The sequence below is a fragment of the Patiria miniata genome, unplaced genomic scaffold (genome assembly GCF_015706575.1).
Source record: "Patiria miniata isolate m_02_andy unplaced genomic scaffold, ASM1570657v1 HiC_scaffold_6, whole genome shotgun sequence".
Lineage (NCBI taxonomy): Eukaryota > Metazoa > Echinodermata > Asteroidea > Valvatida > Asterinidae > Patiria > Patiria miniata.
In genome coordinates this window covers 18,794,263-18,819,829 of record NW_024037073.1, presented here as the reverse complement: position 1 = coordinate 18,819,829, position 25,567 = coordinate 18,794,263, and the positions used below count along the sequence as shown (strand labels likewise).

The window sequence follows — 25,567 nt, the reverse complement described above, 5'->3', positions numbered from 1 at the left end:
CAAAGACTACACTAAATTGAGTCTACAACACTGTGTCATATATTCCTCAAAAGAGGTGGTATTTTCCAAATACATGTAAATACACAAAATATGGTCCAATATCTATAAATTGATCCATTGGTCTCTGTCCTGCCTAGTACTGCCTATCAGGTTCGTAACGCCAGTTCAGTTTAAAGGGAATGTACATCATTGGCATTTGCTGTAATTTTCAGAAATTAACTATTTGAGGGGTTAGTATAATAGATCAAATATTGTTACATTGACATGTTTGAAGTTTTGTGTTCGAAAATGCTGGAAAAACCAAGAAAAACAAAAATGTTCAAGTAGTCTGGTTCCCTGACTCCACTAAAGATGAAATGGATCAATTTATAGATGCCGGAAAATTGTAAGGTAAGGGAACCAGTTGTAGCTGGCCTGCACTCGTTCATGAACATGTAACCAATAGCAAACAAAATTTGGACTGAAAAAAATTTTTAAATTTGGAGCAGTAGTTGAAAAATAGTTAGGTTTTTCCAACGGTGGTCGGCCGACCATTGTTGGAAATGTATACAAAAATACCATTTTATTGAAAATACCAACATCCTAGTAAGGTATTTCGTAAAAACTTTGTAGTTTTATTTTTCGATGTTTGAAAATGTTGTATAATATTCCCTTTAAACCAGGCCCAATGCACATAGAGTAGCATTGGAACCATTGGAACCATTGGAACCTGAGGTAGTACAAAGTGGTGTGTTTAGCCAATGGGCGCTACTAATCAGTGGTGTACATGTACAGGGTTCCTTATGGGTAGAAAACACAATAGAAAAATAGACCCCATAATTAAAGGAAGTCTTCAGAAATCTATCTGCCCCATATAAGGGAAATGCTGTGGTGTTTGAAATTTCAGTATAGGAAAAAAGAAAATAACAGAAGAGCAACAAAGGTCTTCCCCACAAGTATGTACATGTACATGTAAGGCTGGGCGGGCCTTCGCTGCGTTATGGGGAAGTTTCTTATTGTCAGGCAAATTAGGACCGAGTTATTGGGAAATTATGCTGTCCCCACAGCGTCTTCGGTCCCCATAGTACCATGGGACAACTACAAAAAAAGTATGTGTGTTGGTTTGTTTATCAATGCGTTCAATGGGGGACATTGAATGGATTGGACATTGAATGGATTTACAGATTTATGAGGGAATGAATACAATGTAACATGATACTACAAGTGCTAATGAGCATGGGCGTCGCCAGGATTTTTTCTAGAGGGGGGCAAAAAAATTTTTTGCCAAAAAATGCTTGTATTTCTCAACACATTCTCGATTTATCAGTTTTAGAGGGGGGCAGGGACATTTTGCCCCCCCCCAACTCATTAAATTTACACCACTTTGTCTTCATGCCTCTTTTTTTTCTTTTTTTTTCTGTGCCCCACCCCCCTTGCGACGCCCATGCTAATGAGTTAAATTCAACTTTGTGTTTGTGCAATTAACTTTAAAAAAAAAATTTTTGCTAAGGAAAGGTGGGTTTTGGGCAAAGGGAAGACAAAAATGGAGGTATATAATCTCCAGAAAGGAAGGAAGGTAGATATTGTGCAGCCTGTTGGTCATATAAGTATTATATCCAATCAATGAAAGAATTAAGAATTGTGGATCGTAGATTAAATTCTGTTTTAATTTGGCATTAATTCAGGTACTAACAAGTTGACCACTACATGTACCCAGTGTAGTTGTATCTTCAGGCAGCCTGCAAATCAGAAATTCTTTGCCTGATTAATGCACTGAACATTGCGATCGTTATCGATTAACTCACTGTTCATTGCCATCTCATTGTTCAGTTGACTCTAGGTGCATTCATTTACGTTTCAACCAGGGCCCGATTTTCAGCCATTACAAAATTTTGCTTAAGCAGAAAACATATCTGCTTAACAAAAACACTTTACCGGCCAACAAATCATATAATGTGTTATGGCTTTTGACTGGTTCTCCAACTTCCTTTGGCTGAGCAAATCAATCTACTTAGCCAGTTTTCTCTGCTATACGAGCTTCATGGAATTGGGCTGACCCTCTTTTACACTCTGAAATTGGGCTCTTAAAAAGTCAGACAACCTGATAATTTGATCAAACTAGAAAATTTCTTGAGGCGTGAAGGAAATTCAGCTGTTACAAATCACAATTGTAATGACAGTTACATGTAGTTGTTATAAAATACCACAAAAGAATGGAGAACCAACATGAATATACATTATAAATGACTCTGAAAGAGTTGGGTACTTAATTTGAAATTTTCGTACAGACAAAAAATTCATTGTGGTATGAAAACAGAATATCATGACAAGCCCCGACAATAAAGCACAGGTTTAGATATGACACAGGGTTTTTGTAAATTGCAAAAAAAAATTGATATTTACAAATTAATGGTGTCAAATAGACCTGAGACCTAATAACATAATGGCTTTGTTTACATGCGCTTACCTATGGGAGCGAAGTCGGGACGCCAGACGAAGTAGGGACAGTATACCACATAGAAAAGCGCACGTGTAAACAAAGTGTGACGTCATTAGGTCTCAGGCTTATTTCTGGTGTCACATTCTGGTGCCAAACTTGGGAAAAAAGAGTTTATACTTCACATAAATGTGAAACATTTGTGGCAAACTTTGCCTGAGCTGAATTTTTTTTCATCCATTACTAATTTGCACTTGTTCTGAAACCACACAGTCACATTACATATTTGCGTCTGAGTATGATCTGGCCTCGTCAACTTTTAGTCCTGATTCTTGTAGTCACACCGCTTGGACTTGGTACTTCACTGACGACAAAATTAGAACTGTTGCATGATCATCCTTTGAGTTTAGTCTTCCAGTCGCTGGTGAAACCATGACAACGTATGGCAACTATTTACACCCGACTAGGCTGAAAAGTTAAAGGAAATACATAAAATATATAAGAAACCGAAAACAGGAAAGATGAGTCATTCAGGCATGCAAATTTTCCTTGGATCTGCTGATTTCCTCATTTTTGTTTACTTATCATGAATGCCATTACAAAGTCTTATGTGGTTTGGAATTCCTCGTTTTTTCAAAATTCCCAGTTGCATGCCCTGGTCATGGTTTGTCACTAATCACAAATTATTTTGAGTGGGGGAAAAATACTTTGATGTTATTTATGCATTATGAGCATGATCAATGGATGGATATAATGTAAACAAAGCGGTTACAAAATTGGGCTGTAGTGTTAGTTGGTTAATGGTAAACTAATAAACTACCAAAGCACAAACTAAGCAACTTCACGCATGCAAAACACAAATTTATGCAATATATATATACAAGTAAGGGGACTAAACTCCCTGTGAAATTGTTCCTTCTGGCAAGCTTTCGTTTTGAAGAAAACAATAAAAGAAGGCCTTTCCAAAGGTGCTTCTTAAGACGCACCGTAGGAAATTTAAATTAGTAGTTCGTTTTGTTATTCGGCGAAGCGCGTGCAAGCGTTGACACGACGCACAAGCACTGGCAGTTGCTATTATTCGTCGGATCAGTGCGCGACATCGCATAGCTGCAATCGGCTCAGTGTGAAATTCAGGCCCAATTCAAAACATGATTCAGCAACTTTTGATTTGAAATCGAGATCCTATAATGCTGTTTTTCTCGAAAAATACAGCTGAAGCTGAGCTGAAATTTCATCAGGCTAGTTGTTCAGTACCCTTCTTTAGATTTTGAGCACTTTTGTTGCTTCAAACGAACAAAATGCACAATTTACAAATGATGGACTATACCTTTAATGACGTCCCGCTTTTTGTTTACATATGTGGGCTTCCTAATTGAAAGCTTAAAGGAACCCGTCCCACCTGGCTCTCATGGGAAAGTGCACATGTAAACAAAGCGGGACATCATTATGTCTTAATTGATTACTGTAATTTTCCATGAAACCGCGACGGCATGCATCCATCTGTGCTGCCTATCCACTGCCTTTGGAGCATTTGTTGATGGCATATGGCTTTTCAATTCCTCGAGTGTCTTTCCATATTGGCTAGAACCTTAGGACAGAAACACTTTTTGTGTTGACACCTTAATTTGCTGGATACACTGAAAATCTTGTATAGTCCGCTGCCAGATTTGTCTGTGGACCTTATTTGGCACATCATGAGTGTACGCAGGGCATACAGGGCGTCCTGAAAAAAAATGGTGGATGTAAACCCCTCCATTTTTGCTAATTTACAACCAAAATTTTCTGCGGATGTTTTACACCATCTTCAAGGTAATAGATTTAGCTGGAGAATACCGTTTGTTTCATTGAGATTGCTTTTGTAAATCCAAAGATGTGTTTGAATAACGGCAAAGCCAAGAAACCCATTTTGTGCCACTTTCTGTGAAGCAGTTAAAATCAGTATAGTCATAGTCTAAAACCAAATCACTTTACTGTTAGTGATTTTAACATTTTTAAGCAGAGTGTGCAATATTTATTTATATTTAATTGATCTCTTTCATGGAAGTTTGAAGGAAGTGAACCTGTCTGTACTATTAAATTGTTTCAACATAAGAACAGAACCCTATATTGTCGTGTGAATGGAATGTTTGTCTTACACCCATAGGGATAATCTCATCAAAAGAGCCATACTGGCATTGTCTGATCTTTGAAGCACTCGCTTCCTAAAAGTGGCACAGAATGGTTTTTGGGCTTTGAGGTTATTCAAACATATCTCTGGATTTACAAGAGCAATCTTAATTAAACAAACGGTATTCTCAAGCTAAATCTGTAACCTTGATGATCGTGTAAACATTTGCAGTAAATTCCGGTTGTAAATTGGCGAAAAATGGCGGGGTTTACATGCACCGTTATTTTCAGGACACCCCGTACATATGGGAATTTAGTGCTCTTGTAAGTCCTCCAACATGAGAAAAAGACTCTTCCCACCTCAGAAATGGATTCTAAGTTTGTTAGCTGGATTAGTCCATACAGTCCCGCCCCTAATTAACACCACCACACACAGCACGGCACACATATACATACACAGCATGCGAGCGCGTGAATACACGGAGCCCCGCTTGGGCCACAAATCGGAAGAAACTAAATCTCCAGATGCAGGGCAAACTCATTGTCCTCTTGGTAGAAGATTATGGGCTCTTCCAGGTCGCGATGATGACTCTTCTTTGGATTCTTATGCTTCTGAGGCAAGAAAACATGCTTAAGTGAGCAAGTGAAATGAAACTGACATGTTGCAGATGATTGGAAAGATCCAGAGAGTTGTGGTGGGGATGCAGTTGGGAAAACATTTGATTTTTTTTGTTTCTTACATTTTTTCCAATGTTTGCATAAGTGTCTTTGCCAAATTCGAATTGCATCATTGCAATTTTTCAGAGTTGAAATAAAATCGTTACAAGTCCGTCTCAAGTCAATCACAAATCCGTCTAGTTTCAAGACACAAGCTGTTCGAAAGACTTGTGACAGAGTTTTCATTAGTCAGCTCTCATTCTCTGTTCCTTGTGAACTGATTTGCGACTTGTCTGATTTGTAAATCTTGTAGTTTTAGCTTTGTGATGGACTTTACAACATCGCTAGTGTGAATTTCGTAACTTAAAAGTTATGCTTTGTGTGCGCACCAAAATATGAATACAAAGTGTTCCAGCATTATGAAAGGCAATGTAATGTCCATGACAGAGCCAATTAACTGTGATATCTAATTAATGATTTAGAGAAATGATCCCAAACTCCTAGTCTGTAATCTCCTTGACCATTACTAGATGATGGATGTATAAGATTTGAAAAATACATTTTCAGGTTTATCCACTGAGCTCTTAAAAGCTTTGTCACAGACATTACATAATGCTGGAATTGCCCCAACACAAAAACAGCAAACTTTCCATGTTCTCTGTGTTTTTCAGTTCTATTAATTCCATTTTCATATCAACTGCATACATCCGTTCCCTGTCTGGATCCAACCATGACGTGGAGTCAACATACATGCAAACAAAAGCAACATTCTCAAAGCCTGGTCTCAATTTCATGGTGCTGCTATTAAAAAAACAATAACAGAACAAACGAAAAAACACTAACACTTATGCTTACGCTAAGGCCAAAAAAAAAAGTCTCCGGTTTCTAGTATGCGCGCGCGTCGCCGTAGCCATGCGCATCGGCAAAATCAAAAAGTTTTTTTTTAATGAAAGATGATGTCTCAAAACCGCCAAACTCACTGGTTTGACTGGAATCCTGCTGCTGCACAATGTTAACGTGTTTTTAGATTGGGTTATGGTCCAGAATAAGCTTTATGTGGCCTCTCTGGACTCCCATATATATTTGCACTAAGTTTAGTCGGGCACCATTCATGCCATTTGCAGTCATCAGCCGACATTTGAAGCAAAAAAATCAGGTAAAAAAAAAAGCCGCGTCGCCGCACCACTTTTTGGGCAAGCTCCATACCAGAAACCGGAGACTTTTTTTTTTTGGCCTAAGCATCTTTTTTTTTCCTCAGCAAAACAATAGTGACCAGCCAAAATGATGTGTGATACATATTGCTGTTGGCTGGTACTCCACTGATATGTGCTTGACTTGTTAACTTATTAAGCATTATTCTTTGTTTTATGGCACCATAAAATTTTACCCTGGTCTAGCACAGTTTTCATGTTAAAATGGTGTATTGGCCAAAAATAAAATATAAAAATATGTCAAATATGTCAAACTTGTAAAAAAAATATTTGGCCTTGATGCCACAGATGTAGTTTACATTTACAAGAAATTTGAACCCGCTGTGATTAGTGTGCATTTCCGAATAATTCAGGTTAATTATTGCAACTTGGACTTGATCAAATTTTGAATATTCACATCTGTTGAATATTCAAATCATAGAAAAGAAATTTGGATATTATTCGGAAGATTGATTATTCAAATATTCCGTTTAATCGGCACAGCCCCAATTAGCAAAAATACAGTACGAAAAGGCGATAAAAAAAATATAAAATTTGAGCTGCTTTGAGTTTCTTTTGAAAGCACACAAAGACGGAATGTGCAATATTTAACTGTGAAATTGGAGAGTTAACATGAACTGTGACCATGAAAATAATAAGGTCAATATACAATATTAATGAGTTGTCCATAATGTGATAAAATTGTTAGCAAATCCGAACCAAAACATAAAAATAGGCCAAAAGAGAAAATTGTTTGGTAATTAGAAACGTGTTGAACAATTATGGCCAAAAACAAAACGATGAAGATTTTCTGTGCACAATGAACAGCCAAATGCATGTAACGTGATATGATCAAAACGTGGACGGCATATGATGTCCAAAAAAAGGGTTGACTGCTGAACAATTGCAGCCAATTTCACAAAAACAGAAACTTCATCTGTTTCATGGTAACTGAAGAGACAAGAATTGCCTAACTTCAATTACAAATTTTGCTCAATGACCATGTTGTAGAACTTGTAGTTGTACTTGTACTCAAACCCCAGTACATTTTTTGGTACTCGTACTCGTGGAAAAAATTGCCTTGTACTCTTACTCATGATAAAGTATTCGTACTCGTTATCATGACAAAGTACTCATACCCATGGCAATGTACTTGTACGCATGGCAAAGTACTTGTGTCAAAGTACTTGCACTAATCATGGCAGAGTACTCGTACTTATACTCATGACAAAGTACTCATGCTCATGGCAAAGTACTCGTACTCATACCAATATACTTGTAATCATACTCATGGAAAAGTACTCGTACTCATACTCATGGAAAAGTACTCGTACTCATACTCATGGAAAAGTACTCGTACTCATACTCATGGCAAAGTACTCGTACTCATCATGGCAAAGTACTTGTACTCGTACTCATGGCAAAGTACTTGTACTCATACTCATGGCAAAGTACTTGTACTCATCATGGCAAAGTACTTGTACTCATACTCATGGCAAAGTACTTGTACTCATACTCATGGCAAAGTACTCGTACTCATCATGGCAAAGTACTTGTACTCATACTCATGGCAAATTACTTGTACTCATCATGGCAAAGTACTTGTACTCATACTCATGGCAAAGTACTTGTACTCATCATGGCAAAGTACTCGTACTCATACTCATGTCAAAGTACTTGTACTCATACTCATGGCAAAGTACTCGTACTCATCATGGCAAAGTACTCGTACTCATACTCATGGCAAAGTACTTGTACTCATACTCATGGCAAAGTACTTGTACTCATACTCATGGCAAAGTACTTGTACTCATCATGGCAAAGTACTTGTACTCGTACTCATGGCAAAGTACTTGTACTCATACTCATGGCAAAGTACTCGTACTCATCATGGCAAAGTTCTTGTACTCATACTCATGGCAAAGTACTCGTACTCATACTCATGGAAAAGTACTCGTACTCATACTCATGGCAATGTACTCGTACTCATCATGGCAAAGTTCTTGTACTCATACTCATGGCAAAGTACTTGTACTCATACTCATGGCAAAGTACTCGTACTCATACTCATGGCAAAGTACTCGTACTCATCATGGCAAAGTACTTGTACTCATACTCATGGCAAATTACTTGTACTCATCATGGCAAAGTACTTGTACTCATACTCATGGCAAAGTACTTGTACTCATCATGGCAAAGTACTCGTACTCATACTCATGGCAAAGTACTTGTACTCATACTCATGGCAAAGTACTCGTACTCATCATGGCAAAGTACTCGTACTCATACTCATGGCAAAGTACTTGTACTCATACTCATGGCAAAGTACTTGTACTCATACTCATGGCAAAGTACTTGTACTCATCATGGCAAAGTACTTGTACTCGTACTCATGGCAAAGTACTTGTACTCATACTCATGGCAAAGTACTCGTACTCATCATGGCAAAGTTCTTGTACTCATACTCATGGCAAAGTACTCGTACTCATACTCATGGAAAAGTACTCGTACTCATACTCATGGCAATGTACTCGTACTCATCATGGCAAAGTACTTGTACTCATACTCATGGCAAAGTACTTGTACTCATACTCATGGCAAAGTACTTGTACTCATGGCAATGTACTTGTAATCATACTCATGGCGAAATACATGTACTCATACTCGTACTCAATGAAATGTATTGGACTGCAACACTGCTAAGTGACCAAACAATATAATCTCCTTTCCTGCCCATGCATTTGCCCATAAACGTTGCAAAAATATGGTTATTGTACGCAGATTTGTTTGTCTGTTAAGCAACTCAATGAAGTTGGCCCCTGATTTCAAGCAATGCTAAATAGTAATTTTTTTTCAGATAATTACATGCGAGTCGCTGTAGAAATTCTCCTCCACTTCTGCCCTGGTGCCAAGTAGGGCGGAGTCTCCACTCTCATCGTAATCATCCAGCAGGTTCATCGTGGAGGATGCTGGCGCCGTCTCTAGTCTGCGACACACAGCTCAGGAAAAAAAACTCCACTCTATTCACTTCCATAATTACAAAAATCAGGCTAGGCAGTTTGTGTACACAGTTTGGAATAGGCTCTACATTTAACGTGTGCAAAATTGTATTTCTTATTTTCACTCCAAATATTATAATAGGGGAACAAATGCTTGGATGCACTTGCAGAACCAGTTAATTTTATACATTTTTTTTTTATCTCGCCAGGTCTATGTGAGCATACAAGAATGACTTTATGTCGGTGGAGGGACATAATCAATGTTGGACTTGCTCTCTTACATGCTCTCTTACGAACCATCCTCCAAATTTTTAATTACAATGTTGAGAATAAAAAACATTCAAAATGTAACTAAATACACCACTGATTATTGTCAAAGGATACTGTGGCTTGGATGAGGATCGCTTCTTCCTGTAGTTGAACTTTTTGGCCATCTGGGCAAACTTGAATCTTGTTGCTGCAAATTATTAGAAACATGCATGTACGTGTTTATGCTCTCTGTTTTTCCAAATCATACCAACATGGCACATTTGAAAGGAACACAGTGACCAACCAAGTCACGACAAAAACTCCCTGTGTACAAAAATTTCAGCTTTGATGAGTGCGATTTTGACTAGCACATGCCGGCTAGCGCCCTCTATTCCTGACTGATGACCAGGGCCCAATTCCACGGAATCAGAGAATGTTGCTTATCAACTTTACATGCCAAGCAAAAAGGGAGCAGGGAACCAGTCATGAGCGATGTACATAGTGTGACATTTGGCTGGTAATCAGTTTTTGCTCAGCAGATGTGGGTGCAGGCCATTTGCCTTTGTGGGCCAAATAATGATTTGTAAGACCGCAATTATATTGCTATTGGAGCATTTTGTGGGGCATAAACTTGAGGGTTTGTAAAAGAAAGAAGGGTGGACGCCAGAACAGGACAGCGACATTGTATTTCTGTGACATTTGGATGAAATTGGGTCCTAAGGTGCTCTATTTTGCAATGGAGCATATACATCATTTTTCAAAATGGCGACTTTTAGGGTGATTGTCTTCAGATGGAATTTTCTCACAAAAGTCAACGGATCACCCCCAAAAAAAACTGAAAAGAAAATGAAAGATGATGATATAAGTATTCATTTAATGGGTCTTGGAGAGTTGTGAGTATTTTTCCTGATCTTGAGAAGTAGGGGTATTTATCACCGAGGTCTATAGCAGTTTATTTGCTGGTCTGCAACCATAATCCTGACTCCCTTTCAGAGAATTCTGTAAAGGAAGCATGGCGAATTGGAAAGCAACGTTGACAGATTATCAAAATCAATGCACGTAAATTCTGTACACATTTGCTGTGTGGGAGCGGAAGCGCCGACACTGGGTCGCCTGATCAGAAACCTATCCAAGAATGAAGAGGTCACCCGCAGCCTTTGATAGGGCTATGGGCGCGAGGGAACCAACAGACCGGTTCTTCGAGAATCTAACCTGATTGAAACCCTTAAAGCAGATGGCTTATAAGGAAACTCAAATGCGAAGATTGCTTACTCTTGCCCATGTGCGTCAGCTTGTTCCTGAATTCCACGTCGTCGGTCGACACGCCTCCTGCTGCCATGGTGCCGCCCTCCCCTGGGGGTAGGGGGCTTGCGGCACCCTGATGGGGTGTGGCTTGGTTGCTGTGGGTGGTCGTGTGGGTGGTGGGGGTATGGGTTGTGCCTGGGGTACCGGATGCTGCTGTGTTGGCCTGGTTGTAATCTATGGGGAAGAAAAACTGACACTAATTAACAAAATGCCATTACGACATTCATATTATTATTGAGGTTTGTAACCTGATGGATCTTGCTACACTGAGCAGGATTGTCATTTTGAAAAGTGTTGCACGTTGCTGCGCTTAGCAGGGTTTCTAAGCAAAATTCTTGTGTTGCATGCGAGTTCTTACCTCTGTCTAACGCTGCGATGAACTCTGGGTTGTGTTGTAGTTCCCGCAGAAATTCCTCGTTCTGCAGCGTCAGGGCGAATCTCTCGTCCTCAAGCATCTGCTGCATCTCGACATCGTTGGCGTCCACGCTGCTCTGCTGCTGGACGTTACGCGCCATGCGCTCCTGAAGTTTAATGGATACCATCGGCTGTTTTGGGTTGGGGTGAGGTGGGGGAGAGGATGTTAGAAGAAAAAAGGATGGGGTAAGTAGTCAATAAATAGACTGTGTTTAAATGCACAATCTGCATTACCTGCATTGCACTGTTGGAAAAGTTGACATTTCGGCTCAGGTGCCCTGCGTCTGTTTTAATAGCAATCAGTTGTTGGAACCCAAGTCAGATATGTGAGGTTTTACACATCAGAAGTGTCGTCAGGGTTGTGGGCAGTGGTGTGTTCAGGGATGAGTCCAGAGGCGTGTCCAGGGATGAGGCTATGGGTGTGGTTAGGGGTGTGGCCAGGGGTGTGGCAAGGAAACTTGGTTTGATAACAATTGTTTTGTTCATTAAAATTTGTTGGCATTTTTAATCACTTTTTTACGAAGCGAAATATGTACTCGGCGTGAAAAAAACAAATACAATATGGTTTATTTTGGGGAAAAAATGCAACATTACTGGTTCTGGTTACTGGCTGATTTTGACTACCCGCCCCCATAGTAGTTAAAACTTCTTCACTATTCTATATTTCATTTGCATAACCCACCTGACTTGTAAAATTATACTGAAAGAGCAAAAGAAAAGTTGAAAACGGACTTTTCCGTAAAACAAAACAAAAACAACGATACAAGCTTCCGGACAAGAGCAAAATACTTGCCTGGCTCCTGGATCTCTGTCGATTTATACCAGGACTAACCACCCTCAGGAAATCAGCGGGTAGGTCTCCAAGCAGCGGTGGGTTCCATCGTGGGTGGTTGCGCCTGGTGAGGGGCGTGGTGGCGATGGTGGGTTGAGCAGGGGCCAGCCCGATGGGCTGACGGGGCTCTGGTTGATGGGGGCTGGCCATGGTGGTAGTGGAGAAGACTGGGGATGGGGTGGACTGGGGAGCGGAAGGGAGGGCCCCACGTTGGTTAGGGGTCGGTGGGAGCTGTCTGGCGCGCATATCCTGGAACCAAACGACGGATTAAAAGAGCTGAACTTCGAAGCATATATAGCAAGAAAGTAATGATATCTTGAGCCTTCAATGTTCCTATCAATGTTTTTTTTAATTTGCTAGCTTCATATCATACACTTTGATATTTCTGTAAGAAAACATTGACTGATGTTGAGCTGGAATAATCAAAGTTAGGGAGCCAAATATCAGTTGTCAGTAACTTTCGTCAGATTCAAATTAAAACATGAAGCAAAATTTTAACCTCATACGATCCCAGTGCATACTTGAGTCACAAAGTCATCCTTGAATTTCAAGTTTTCAAAACAAAAGCAATGAAAATATATAGACTCTTATTTAATTTTTTTTTTTAATTTTTTAAGAGCATGACAGGTAAATACAACCTATTTTATACCCGGCAATACCTGGGGTCTATCTGAGAGTGTCAATGAAATACATTCGGTAAACTAAAAACATTTTCGGAAACAGGAGGAATTCCTCCCGTTTTGGTCATGTGACATTGGCGGCTACCTGTCTTAAGATTCGTCAGAAGTACAAATGTAATCTTTTGGTCTGTGAGCCAGACTTGAACTACGCACAACAAATATTCATCTGAATGTGCCCAGACTCTCAATGTCTTTGCAAGGGTCCCAGATGTATAGTGGCAACGCGTTCAAGGGTCGTCTCTAACTCCGTCTCTCTGTCACCCTTGAGGGAGAACTACCAGCCAAAAACCAATGAAAATGGGAAACGACAGTGATCAGAACAAGAACAGGGAACACTGACGCACCTGTGAGAAGGGGCTGTTAGGCGCGGGTGGGGAGTACGGCGGGGGCTGGTCCCCTAGCATGATACTCCCTCTGGACACCGGTGTGACGGGTACCATTCCCGCTGGTGGACTGCTAAAGCTGTTGTTCACTGTATCGCTGTATTGCTGTGTAACGAAGGACCAAAGATAAGAGGATAATCAAAAGAAGACATTATAAAAAATCACAACTTTACAAATTTACTAGCTAAAGCCTGAGGCACTTCCAGCAAAAAATTAAAAATTATTATTTTATTTATTAAAAGTTACCACTTTATCCTCGATCTTAAATTAAGTTTGATTAAGAAATCATTAAGAGAAGTTACGTCAAAATCTGACAATTTGACATTGCCATTGAGTTCTTTCAATTTTCTTCATCATCAGACGAATGCAATTCACTGATGCAAGGAAAAGCCAGATTTTACCACGGGGCATCCCAAATTCTGCTAGAATAAACTTAACAATGATTTTAAAATAATAAAAGTTATATATTTTCAAGGTCAGACTTAGAATTTTAGTAGCAAATGCCTTACTTACCGTGACCCATTGTTAATACCTTTGGTTCCAATAAAGCCGTGTTCACATTGGACTTTTTTGGTAAACTAACGGAGACTGGTGCTAATTTAACAGAGAATGTTGTTAACCCCTTGATGCCGGTATTGTTCGGCCTCGGCCAGCCACACTTTGGGTGGAATGTGTACGTGCAGGCAATGGTTAATATCTTTGGTTCCTCTAAAGCCGTGTTCACATTGGACTTTTTTGGTAAACTAATGGAGACTGGTGATAATTTTACAGAGAATGTTGTTAACCCCTTGACACCGGTATTGTTCGGCCACGGACAGCCACACTTTGGGTGGAATGTGTACGTGCAGGCAATGGTTAATACCTTTGGTTCCTCTAAAGCCGTGTTCACATTGGACTTTTTGGGTAAACTAACGGAGATTGGTGATAATTTTACAGAGAATGTTGTTAACCCCTTGACGCCGGTGTTGTTGAGCCACGGACAGCCACACTTTGGGTGGAACGTGTACGAGCAGGCATTGGTTGTTGTGTATGAATGGATGCGCTATGCTGCATGAATGTGGCAATACCAGTCCCCTGGCTTTACTTTTGTCGAGCTTCGTCTATCACCATCAGCCAGCGTTAAGGGGTTAACTTAAAACCAAATTATGTCCCTGAGTGCAGCGTAGTGGAGTGTCATGGCCTAGCGATTAAGAACACCGGACTCATGCTTTAGTGTTTCAGAGGCAACAGTGGCGTGGGTTCGAGCCCGCCGGCGGACACTTGTGCCCTTGAGCAAGGCACTTAACCATTATTACTTCGTCCTTCGGATGGGACGTAAAGCCGTTGGTCCCGTGTGTTGTTTAATCCAATGCACGTAAAAGAACCCAGTGACACTCATCGCTAAGAGAAGGGGTTTGCCCCAGTGTTTCTGGTCTCCTGTATAAACTCCCACGCGGACTATTCAGGAGATGAACCAACCAAGAACCAAGACAGCCGGTAACCTTCTCAACTTGTCAAGTGTGGACTGTTGATTGTACGTTTTACAATCACTTGTGGTAACTTCTTACGAAAGTTGTTCTTTCTACCACTTCTCTCTGTTCCAAGTGACTACTTACAGGCAGTTGCGGTTGTTGTGGTGCTTGAGGGGCTTCTGGCATGTCTGCATTGAGGGTAAGCAGTTGGTCTATGGTTGCATCCACCGCTCCGTTGTTTGCTCTCAGTACTGTCTCTATGACGTCTCGGTCCATGGATGGAAACATCGTCTGGGAAAACAAAGCATAACAGCAAAGCACAGATTTGTGATTGTGAGATTATAAAGAAAAAAGTGTTGCAATCGGCCAAGGGTGCAGACCTGCAAATCGACTCCCATAGACGGAAAAAATGTTGCAACCTGACGCCACTTCAGCAGTTGTGTACAAAGTCTATGGAGAGTCAAGAAAATATTCGAGGTATTTCCTAACAAAATTGGAAATGTTTCTCAGTCCCAGATTCATGTCATCATCATTTTCGCAATGACTGACCTTCATTGAGATGATGACATATGAAGAAAAAAATGGCATCAGGTTGCAACAGTTTTTCCCATAGACCTCCGTGATAATTATGCATCCTACCAAAAATTATTAAAAATACTCACAACTCTCCAAGGTGTTTGAGACACCCATAAAATTAAAGCTTATTTCAGCATCTTTCATTTTCTGTTCAATTTTGGTTCAGCTATCCGATGACATTTGGGAGAAAATTCCATCCAAAGATGATCATCCCCCAAATAGTCATGTGGCCCATCGCCATTTTGAAGAATGATGCCTGCGCTCCACTGCAAAAGCAATTTTAGGGCCCAATTTTATGCGAACTTCACAGAAATACGAGCTGGCACTCCTGTGCACTGCTTCCATCCATGTTTTACAAACTTTGAAGTTCAAGGCCCAAAAATGCTCTAATAACAAAGAATTTGAGAGCAGGCAAATTAAATTTGGTTGGTGTAAGAGACTTGAAGGTTTGGGCTTATTTACAGGTCTACACCCCTAAAGCATAAAAACACCAACAAATAAACTAGGCCAAAAAAGAATAATTCTGCTACGGTTACCCTATCTACCCTATTTTGACAGCCCCTACCCTAATTTATTTTTGGGGAAAATGAGGGAAAAAACTCAAATATCATCAATTACCCTTGACTACTTGCAGACACCTCCATTACCGTACACAAAAAAATTTGCCAAAAATAAAATTTATCTACATTGTACCTACCTGCCCTATTTCAAATGCCATGTAATCGGAAGCAGATTTTTTGAGGGGGGGGGGGGAGGGGACCTAGCCACTTGTACCATACTGAAGTTGGAACGCAACAGTTGAGAATGGGCAGTACTAACTTCCTGTAAGTAAGGATTCAGTGCTTGCAGAAATTCTGTGCTACTTAGAGTGGTGATTATGGGCTCACAAATGTGTGGTTAGCAGAGTCAGGAACTTGGGCAGGGCTGGGTCTCCAGTTTTATGCAAACACACACTTTGACGACCATACATTTTTCCCCCGGTCAACACAACTCAGTGTTAAATTTGAATGAAATTTCTTTTTCACTGAAATGTTTTTAAACGTTTTTACAAAGCGTTTGGCTAAATGTGAACATACCTTGAAATCGGCCATGGCTTGATTGAACTCCAACTGTCTTGTGGGCACGGGAGCGGGAGCTCCGCCCACCGCCCCGCCCATCCCTGCGTTGTTGACTGTCTTGTGATCTGACGGCACGCTGTGGCTGCGATTCTTCTTGCTCTTTTTGCTCTTGCCTGAGGGCGGGTGTTGCACGTCTGGCGCGGTTGCCATGGTGACACAGTCCAAACTTTTCGAACACGTCTCTTTCTCGGTCAAACTACTGTTCGAGGGAAAGATTTTGGCGTCGACGGCCTTGTGATAATTTTGTGACTACACACAAATAATCAAGAAAATGAAGAGAATTGTTGGTTCTTCTTCAGGTTTTCATGTTCTCTTCATGCCCTTGTGAGTAGTTCAGAAATTGGGCTCTGTGATTTTTCCCTTGTTGGTTTGTGCTGAGCCCGTTTGTAGAATAGAGTCACATATGTTGCAGCACCAAAACTGTTTCAGTTCTAAACCTGTGATCAAAAACAAAACAAAACGGAAGAAAAGCAAAAAACAATAATGATTAATTAATTTAAAGCATCAATTTTTGGGTTGTTTTTCAATGTGCATGTGAATCTCTTTTTGAAAGAAATGGTGGATTTAAAAGAAACTGGTGGCGAATACCGTTTCTTGATTGACACAGCATGCTGTCCCAAAATTTTTGGAAACTACACAATTCTTTCAAGAAGATCCACGTAATGAACCATTACTAGATTTTAATGAAAACAGCCCCTTTTTTCGGGGGGGGGGGGGGGGGGTTCAGTGACATTTAGAGATGATACGGAACAGAATTATTACTTTGGACAATAAGAAAAGATTTCAAATAAGGTATGGTAGGACTTTCCAAACCTAGCTCCATACATGTACCGGTACGTTACAGTACAGAACACAGCGCAATGTCCATAAATATCACAAAAGCTCATGGTCCAATCATCGTCATGACATTAGCATCACTGCTATCACGACTATGGTTCATTAGTGAATTTTCTTGGGAATTTCCAATATTTGGGGGTCAGGGACTTCCCAATATTTGGGGGTCAGGGACTTCAGAAACGGTTTAGAACAGAATCACGACTTTTGGACAATGAATTGGAATTGACTCAAAAATTATAGGAGTTGCCCAAACCTATACTGTATAGTTGTACAGTACACCTACATCTGGTAACTCAATCAAAACATGTTTCATACACTCATCATAGTGGATTGTATCATGTACTATAAATCCTGTCAAGATGAGACTGCAAATTGTACATTAAAGGGAAAAAACATTTGCAAACATCGAAAAAATGAAACTACCAAGTTGTACAAAATACCTTACTAGGATGTTGGTAAATGACAGTCTAAAGCATCCTGTGAAATTATGGCACCTGGTGTGAAGTCATTTCGAAGAAAAACGATACTTTTCTATACATTTCCAACGGTGGTCGGCTGACCACCGTTGGAAAAACCTAACTATTTTTCAACTACTGCTCCAAATTTACCATTTTTTCTTCAGTCCAAATTTTGTTTGCTAGTGGTTCCATGTTCATGAACGGGTGCAGGCCAGCTAGACTGGTTCCCTTACGTACCGGTACCTTACAGTTTTCCGGCATTTTTTTTATTCATTTCATCTTTAGTGGAGTCGGGGAACCCCACTACTTGAACATTTTTGTTTTTCTTGGTTTTTCCAGCATTTCCAAACACAAAACTTCAAACATGTCAGAGTAACAATATTTGATCTATTATACTAACCCCTCAAATAGTTCATTTCTGAAAATGACAGCAAAAGCCAATGATGTACAATGTACATTCCCTTTAAAGGACTGTCATGTTTCTACATGTACATGTAATACGTCGTCATTAATGGTTTTAACACAAGACAGGAAGTGTAAAATATTAAAAACAAAACAGATTAATGTCATTACTTCCTCGTTTGCCAACTGACAAATAAAATTTATTCGGCCACACTCTTCATGATGAATTTCTGTTCTATGTATTAAAGAATTAAATGTGAAAAATCACCTTTTATACTCCTCAAATCAACCAATTTTTAATTGAATCACCTTTTTTTTTCAGGGGGGGGGGGGGGAAGGGGGTCTTTCCAAACAGGAAATTGCTTTCACATGTTATTCTTCATAGAACATTTAGGTCTACAAGAAAAACGCAAATTCCACTTTTCAGAAATGATATATTTCAATGATTTATGTATAAACAGAAAAATATTTTTGCAAGAAACAGTTTCAGGTACAGTTTCTCAAATTGGTTGACTTCCCCATTTAGTTGTGTAGTTTCACATTCAAGTGGGAGTGCTTTCCATTATTATATTTATTTTTGCAAGTACATGTAACTTCAAATTAGGTTTTGCCCTTCACCGACGTTTTTTAAACACTGTATACTCAGTGTGTTACCTCCCGAGTGAAAGTTGGAAAAATCACTCGGGTGGGACTCGAACCCATGACCTCCTGCTTTCGGTAAAAAACGTCGGTGAAGGGCAAAACCTAATTTGATTTATATCACCCCGACGCAAAAATTCCATCTTATACATGTAACTTCCCTTTGAAAAAAAGGTATTATTGATTAAATTAGTGAGACTCATACTGATGAAACAAACAAAAAAACACCTGTAGTTGAAAACAAAGTAGAATTTTCAATATTTAGAGTTGCTCGGACAAAATAAAATAAGAGAAAAGCAGGCCAGTTCAAAACGATGGCATAATCTTTTCAGAACTACCCGATGCAGCGAAACAAAAATGATGTGTAACAGTGTAAGGTAAAAAAAAGGGTATTTTTTACTTTTCTTTTCTTCAAATGTCGGCTGATGACTGCAAATGGTGCCAGACTAAATTTAGTGCAAAATATATGGGAGTCCAGAGAGGCCACATAAAGCTTGTACTCGATTGTAACCCCATCTAAAAACACCTTACAATTGTGCAGCAGCATGATTCCAGTCAAACCAGTGAGTTTGGCGGTTTTGAGACATCATCTTACATTGAAAAAACAAAACCTTTTTCATTTTGCCGACGCGCATGGCTACGGCGCATACCAAAAACCAGAGACTTTTTTTTGGCCTAAAGGGATTCAGCTGCTCATCAACACTTGAATACTGCATCCTTGCCATGAATAATTAATGACAATAAAATGACAACACAACAAAATTATGGAATAATGTTACGTTAACATGTACATGTACACTCCCCCCCCCCCCCCAAAAAGAGCAAATTACATGGGTACTTACAGAGATGCTATTAACATGGATAGCTGCCACATAAATGTCCTAAATCCTGTACACATGTACATGTAGGTCACAATTGTACACATATAGTACCCTATACATAGTACATTCTAGATATTTTGCTGTAAACACTGCGAATATTATCCGATGGCCAGTTTAACATGTACATGCACCAGTGATTCTCCAGACGGATTATGTGTGTGTGTGTGCAGTGCATGTATGCCCAGTGCATGTACTTGCACAGTGTATGCATCATGGACTCAAGCTGTACACATGACAATGGCAATTGTTATCTTTGTCAATTGCTCCTTTTGAGGCAGTGGCCCTGTGCAATGATGTCATCACTAAGGTTGCGCAGAGGTCAATATTGATCAATGCCAAACTGGGTGTAAACTGTCCCCAAAAAGATATGGGGGGTGGTTCTGTGCCTTTGGGAAACTCATGTTTAAAAATATCTTGTGACCGGAGTGGGTTTTATGCACATGTTTTTCTTCAAAGGCAAACACAATAAAAAAACCTTAGCTTTTGCTATGGATGTGATGACAAATATATGTGAAGTCCATTTAATTTGGTATTGTTTGGTTTGGAGGTTTCTGGTTGAACTGTGTTACATAAAAGAAAAAAATGACATTGTCGTTGAAGAAATTTTGTTTTTACTGTTTTTCTTGTTTTCCAAGTCTGTTGTTGGTTTGCCAATTACATGTACATGTACATGTAAAGCATGTGCACATGTGTCATGAACATGAACAGGATTGAGGCAGGCTGCTTTCAGCTTGATTATTAACGTTCTAAATTTCTAAAACTATTAGTGAGCATATTGATCAGTAAAGTGATACGTTGTTAATGTTTTTACAATTAATGTGTTTTTTTTGGAAAAGTTTAAAAACTTTCAATTACAAAGTTAGCACAAAATCAATGCTAACAAAATTGATCAATTCACTTTACAAAATAATTAAACATCCCCAAAATACTTGAATTACTACATAACAGGGTCATCTCAATTAAGAGAAGATTGCTTGAGGTTACAAAAGTCATTTGGGAATGTTATTTATTCTAGCCTAGGATAGATAATGAAAGAAGTATATTTAAAAAAAAAAAAAAATTCCCCTCAAATTTTTGGTGAAACATACAGTGAATTTTTTTTGAAAACTGAAAACTGAAAAAAGAAGCGTACATTGATCTAGTAAGCAAAATATTGCCCCACTGTAATAATGGATGCTTCCCGAGCCGCAATACCCATAGTGACCGTTTTAGCCGATTTTCGGCTAACTTTGACAGATTTTTTTTTTTAAATGAGTTTGACGGAAAATTTGACAGAACATTTGGACTTTTTTGGCAGATTTCTGGCAGAATTCTGCAAAAATGGTTATTTGACAGAAAAACATTGCAAATTTGCAAATTGCAAATAGGTTGGCTCACTGGGAACCGGACTTCGTCGTGACGCAAAAAAGCTGCGTTTTGCCTGAAATTTTTGTAATTTTATTACATGTACATCTTTATGTGACTAGCAACACTTCAACATCTGCATGTGATTTTAAGTGTTTATAGTGTATTTCGAGTAATTCTGGGGAATTTGGCAGATTTTTTATGAATCTGACAGATTTTTGAAGTGCAGAATTTAGCCATGACCTTACGGTCACCCTGGCAATACCGTACGGGTTGGCTATGGATTAGCTCTTTCTATAGAAATGTTATGCATTTCGCTTGGCGCATAAATGAATAATCGTCCAAATTCATATGAGTCAAGTCGTATTAGAAATGTCGAAGCTACGCATTAATGTAAACACGCTACACAGCGAGAGCCATATAAATTGGGGGCCCCAACAGACAAAACATGACTGTCTAATGACTAATCCTCAAGTCTAGGGTATAAGTGTAGGCCTACTGTGTGATTTCCAAAACTTCTGATAGTTAAAATATGCAACACAAGAAAATAGACTGGCACATGAAACAACCAGTCATGCCAGTCCATTGAGTCAGAAACAGCTTGTACTGCATCAGTCAACTGTGTCAAAAGAAACAACTGGTAACGGTCTCTATTTCTACACATCTGTCAATTCAATATTTATGAATTGAATATTATCCGTCTTTTGAACGTGATGACCTACTGGGTACTTGGTTGGTGGTCCTCCGAAATATTCCATCTAGGGAATTTAAGCTGGAGGTGTGGTTTGGTGACAGTGGTCAAGATAAGGTTTTGTCACAAAGAGCATTCTAAAAAGGAGTCTGAGTTGGTGAGCGCCACTGTTGAGTCCGGGAGGTCATTCCAATGTTTAAGTGTTTTTAGGAAAAATGAAGAAGCATATGTGTCGGTCCTGGCCTGGTGGAGTTGGAACTGTCTGTTGTGTCCTCGTCGTGATCTTCCAGTTTTTGGGGTGATGTACTTGGTATAGTCAATGTCCATTAGTCCATTCAGGATTAAAAAAAAAAAAAAAGTGTGGTGCTGTTTCTTCTTTCTTCCAAAGTTGTCCAATCCAGATCTTTCATGATAGCAGAGATGCTCATGTCACGTCCATAGGTGTTTGAAACGAACCTTGAAGCTTTCTTCTGGACTTTATCTCCATAGTCTGTAGTCCGAGTGACCTGCACCCTACAAAGCGCCTTTTTTACTTTTGACCTAGCCTAGGTCAAGGCATTCCTCATTATTTGTCCATGCGGTAAACGATCGGCGGCATATCCTCGCTATGCAGTGCATTAAAAATACAATGCGAACAGGATCCAGACAAACGCCTTGGTCCTTTCGTCCGCGAAAGCTTATGTTTTTGTTTTATGTTACGCTAGATTTCCAGCGCACGACCTCATATGCGAATATAGATAAGTGTAGGCGGGCTAATATGTGGAGTGTCCAATCACACCTTGGTAAATCCTGACGTCATCAAATTGTTTGCAGCTATTTGCATTTGCGGACGTTTCAGAAACCACATTTTTGTGCATTGGTGTTGTTTGTTATGTGTACACAACGTGTGTGTTATACATGTATTATGTACAGTGCATGTCACACGTTAGATATGAACTTTCACCGCTATGCAAGTTTCCACTTAACGATCAACCAATAAGAACTCAACTTTTAAGGTCAGCTTAGGCCAGTGGCGTAGCCACCGGGGGGGCGTGGGGGGCGACCGCCCCCCCATGAAACCTTGTCGCCCCCCCCCCCCCCCCCCCCCCCACTGAGATTTTGAGTTTCTAAAAAAATTATCATTGATCTACATGATGCCATGGGCGTCAATCCGGGGGGGGGGGGGGGGGGGGGGGACAGGGGACATGTCTCCCCCCCCCCCCACTTTTTGAACTTGTGTCTCATTTACAGGGCCCTATTATGTACTACAATGTATCTTTTGCTTAGAAAATATTGGTTAAAGTGGTCAGAAATTGCCTCAGATAGCACCACAGAGCATTTAGAATCTAAAGCTCAGAATTCTGGTAGCTGATTCAATGACTCCAACCCCGAAAACAATGTTCAAAAATTTTTCTTATGCCTTTAGCTGAGAAAACCTCGAAAATTATGTTTAAATTATTATCTTTTGTACTAAGATAATTATTGGTTAAAGTGGTAAGAAATTGCCTCAGATCACACCACAGAGCATCGAGAATCCAATTTTTTTCGGGGCCCTTAAGCGGGCCCTGAACCCCACGCCTACAGCTCAGAATACCGATAGCTGATTCAATGACTCCAACCTCGAAAACGATGTTCAAATAATTATCTGTTGCTAAGAAAATATTAGTTAAAGCATGGAGGAAAGTGGTAAGAAATTGCTTCAGATCACACCACAGAACATCTAGAATCAATTTTTTTTTCGGGGCCCTTAAGCGGGCCCCGAACCGTGATTTTTTTCTCATGCAAAGTAGATTTGATCAATTCGGAACTGATTAACCACTCCGCATCAGTTCTGATCAAGGTATGTCCGACCCCCCCTCCACTTTTGAGAAGCGATTGACGCCCCTTCATGACGCCCCCCCATGAAATGTTCCAGCCCCCCCAGCACCCCCCCCCCCCCCCCACTGAAAAATTCCTGGCTACGTCACTGGCTTAGGCTATTACATTAGCAAAATGAGCACCACCCCAAAAACCTCACATGGACGATTGGACCAAGGCGTTCGTCTGGATCCAAATGATTTGCATAAATAGTGGCCGCATGAGGTCGCTGTTTGCACTGTATTTTTAATGCGCTGCATGGCGAGGATATGCCGCCGATCGTTTACCGCGTACGGATGAATAATGGCAAACGCCTTGACCAAGGCTAACTTGGACCCTACAGATCGCTTTTTTTTAACATTGGGACATGGTTCGATGTCAAAAAAGGTGGTACAAGTCACTTGGACTACAGTTTGTCACACTGCAGCTGAGGTCACTCTTTTCGAACAGTTGGAGTATGGATAGCAACTTTAGCACATGGACGGTTAGGCCATTCAGTACTACCTTCAAGCATACATTCGCAAAGTGCAAAACATTGAAGAAAAGTCATCTTTTAAAATTGAATTGAAACTTCCGAGACGTCATACATTGTACCTGGAGTCATCGTGTAGCTGTGGGCATATTTTTAGTTTCCATCAAAATAACCTTTTCAACCAAAAGCAAACGTCTCTCAATTCTGATGACAACCTTTTTTATAATTTTAAACAGTTTCTTGAGGAAGAAATCACGATTTTCGTACGCGGTTTACCGGTGGTTGGCGCCATGCGATTCAGCACACCTTGCGCGTTCACTTCACGGTACATCGCGATGATTGCCATATTTATTTTCGCGCTGCATTTTGTCCTCGTTATCATCATTTTTTTACTCCCACATTTTCATACAAAATCCCAAACCCTGCATGTTCTTAATGTCACCAACTAGTTTGTGCCTATTGGGTACATCCCTTGTACCGTGTGATTTCAAATTTTTTTTCATACACTGCAGTCGTATAAACTCTTCCATCGAATGTTTTAGTTGAATCAAAATAAGTTGTAGAGTCTTTAATATTTGAAAAATTCGCCAACGAATGACCGTATGTTTTTGCCTAGTTCGGAATCACACGTGCACTTAATAAGACCCAACTACACGCGTGTTAATCAATTTTGTGTGACGTATGCTGTGCTGGGTCAAAGGTATTTGGTCCGTGCATGAGTTTGTGCCATTAGTTGCAGACAAAAGTTTCAAAATCATTGACGTTAATTCTCTTTTTATAATTTGCTGGAATTCTCTCGAATTAACTATTTTTGGAAAATTTAATTAGGCCCTATACTTGATCAGAAAATATGCCTGATTCGGGATGGTTCTGGCTGAAAAATTTATTTTCTCGCGTGATTTTTTTCTCATGCAAAGCAGATTTGATCGATTTGGAACTGATTAACCACTCCGGGGAAAGATTCCCATATCTGGCCATCACTAATTTTTCCCTTCAGTGACCCATGGAGGAATAAGAACACATTCCTCCATGAGTGACCTATTGGCCATCAGAAAGTGATAATAGGCCTATGTCAATAAAAGTCAAATTTAGCAGGGAAAATATGGAAGAATTAACTGAGAAAAGACATCTATATTCAAACCAGTCTCATGGTTTGTGCACAGGGTGACAACTTACAACTTACAAGTGATGGTACTTAACTTACATGTATGATCCATCAAGGTAAACTTTTTAACCAATGTCACTTGAATTCGTGGATTAGTTGAGCCTGAATGATGTTTGCTATCCGGAACTACATGTAGGAAAATGCACTGGCTACAGCTAGCTGAAAAGCCATTCGAAAACTGACATTGACATGCAAGCCCATACTTACGTACGTACGTTACGTATTCCTTGAGTTGAGAACCTCGCCGTATCTGTGAACATTTGGCAAAACAACTACGCAGTAGCGGTAGGCGCTATACGTATTTATAAGCAGATTCCTGGAAATCGACAGCTAGTATAAACCTTCGTTACTGTGAACTAGGAATAGGACATCCGGTTTAGCTCAGCGCATCATCGATGGAGATCGATCAAACGTCAACATTCCAAAGGCGGAACTATCGCACAACCAGTACAAGGGAAATTGTGTG

The 25,567-nt window shown here is 39.9% G+C and overlaps 1 protein-coding gene and 1 long non-coding RNA gene across 7 annotated transcripts in view; one reads left to right on the top strand and one right to left on the bottom strand.

Annotated features, from left to right (window-relative positions):
• LOC119743172 overlaps positions 1-11,449 on the top strand; it is a 15,746-nt gene extending 4,297 nt beyond the window's left edge. The window contains exon 3 of the long non-coding RNA XR_005272988.1: positions 11,321-11,449. This is a non-coding gene — a long non-coding RNA (uncharacterized LOC119743172). The remainder of the gene's footprint in view (positions 1-11,320) is intronic.
• Positions 1,485-25,567, bottom strand: LOC119743170 (CUE domain-containing protein 1-like). 6 transcript variants are annotated; one of them, XM_038219545.1, is made up of 11 exons: positions 25,313-25,567; positions 16,335-16,813; positions 14,827-14,973; positions 13,193-13,336; positions 12,130-12,417; positions 11,281-11,467; positions 10,890-11,096; positions 9,753-9,825; positions 9,235-9,355; positions 4,979-5,131; positions 1,485-2,884 (listed from the first exon to the last, which is right to left on the bottom strand). In XM_038219545.1, exons 2-10 carry the CDS (start codon positions 16,524-16,526, stop codon positions 5,036-5,038), a joined length of 1,455 nt encoding a protein of 484 aa, XP_038075473.1. In that variant the 5' UTR covers positions 16,527-16,813; positions 25,313-25,567; the 3' UTR covers positions 1,485-2,884; positions 4,979-5,035. The 6 variants fall into 6 exon arrangements, with proteins under 6 accessions (XP_038075473.1, XP_038075469.1, XP_038075470.1 ...); XM_038219541.1 differs by having other exon boundaries at positions 4,979-5,134; positions 25,313-25,566; XM_038219542.1 differs by having other exon boundaries at positions 4,979-5,134; positions 25,317-25,566.

What these genes read in the sequence shown, in the direction of transcription:
- LOC119743170 (XM_038219541.1), bottom strand. Translation starts at nt 16,526, where the DNA reads ATGGCAACCGCGCCAGACGTGCAACACCCGCCCTCAGGCAAGAGCAAA. An exon ending in GCTGACGCACATGGGCAAGA is followed by an intron (nt 9,826 to 10,889) that starts GTAAGCAATCTT and finishes AATAATTTGCAG; the next exon opens with CAACAAGATTCAAGTTTGCC. An exon ending in ATTTCTACAGCGACTCGCAT is followed by an intron (nt 5,135 to 9,234) that starts GTAATTATCTGA and finishes TTCTTGCCTCAG; the next exon opens with AAGCATAAGAATCCAAAGAA.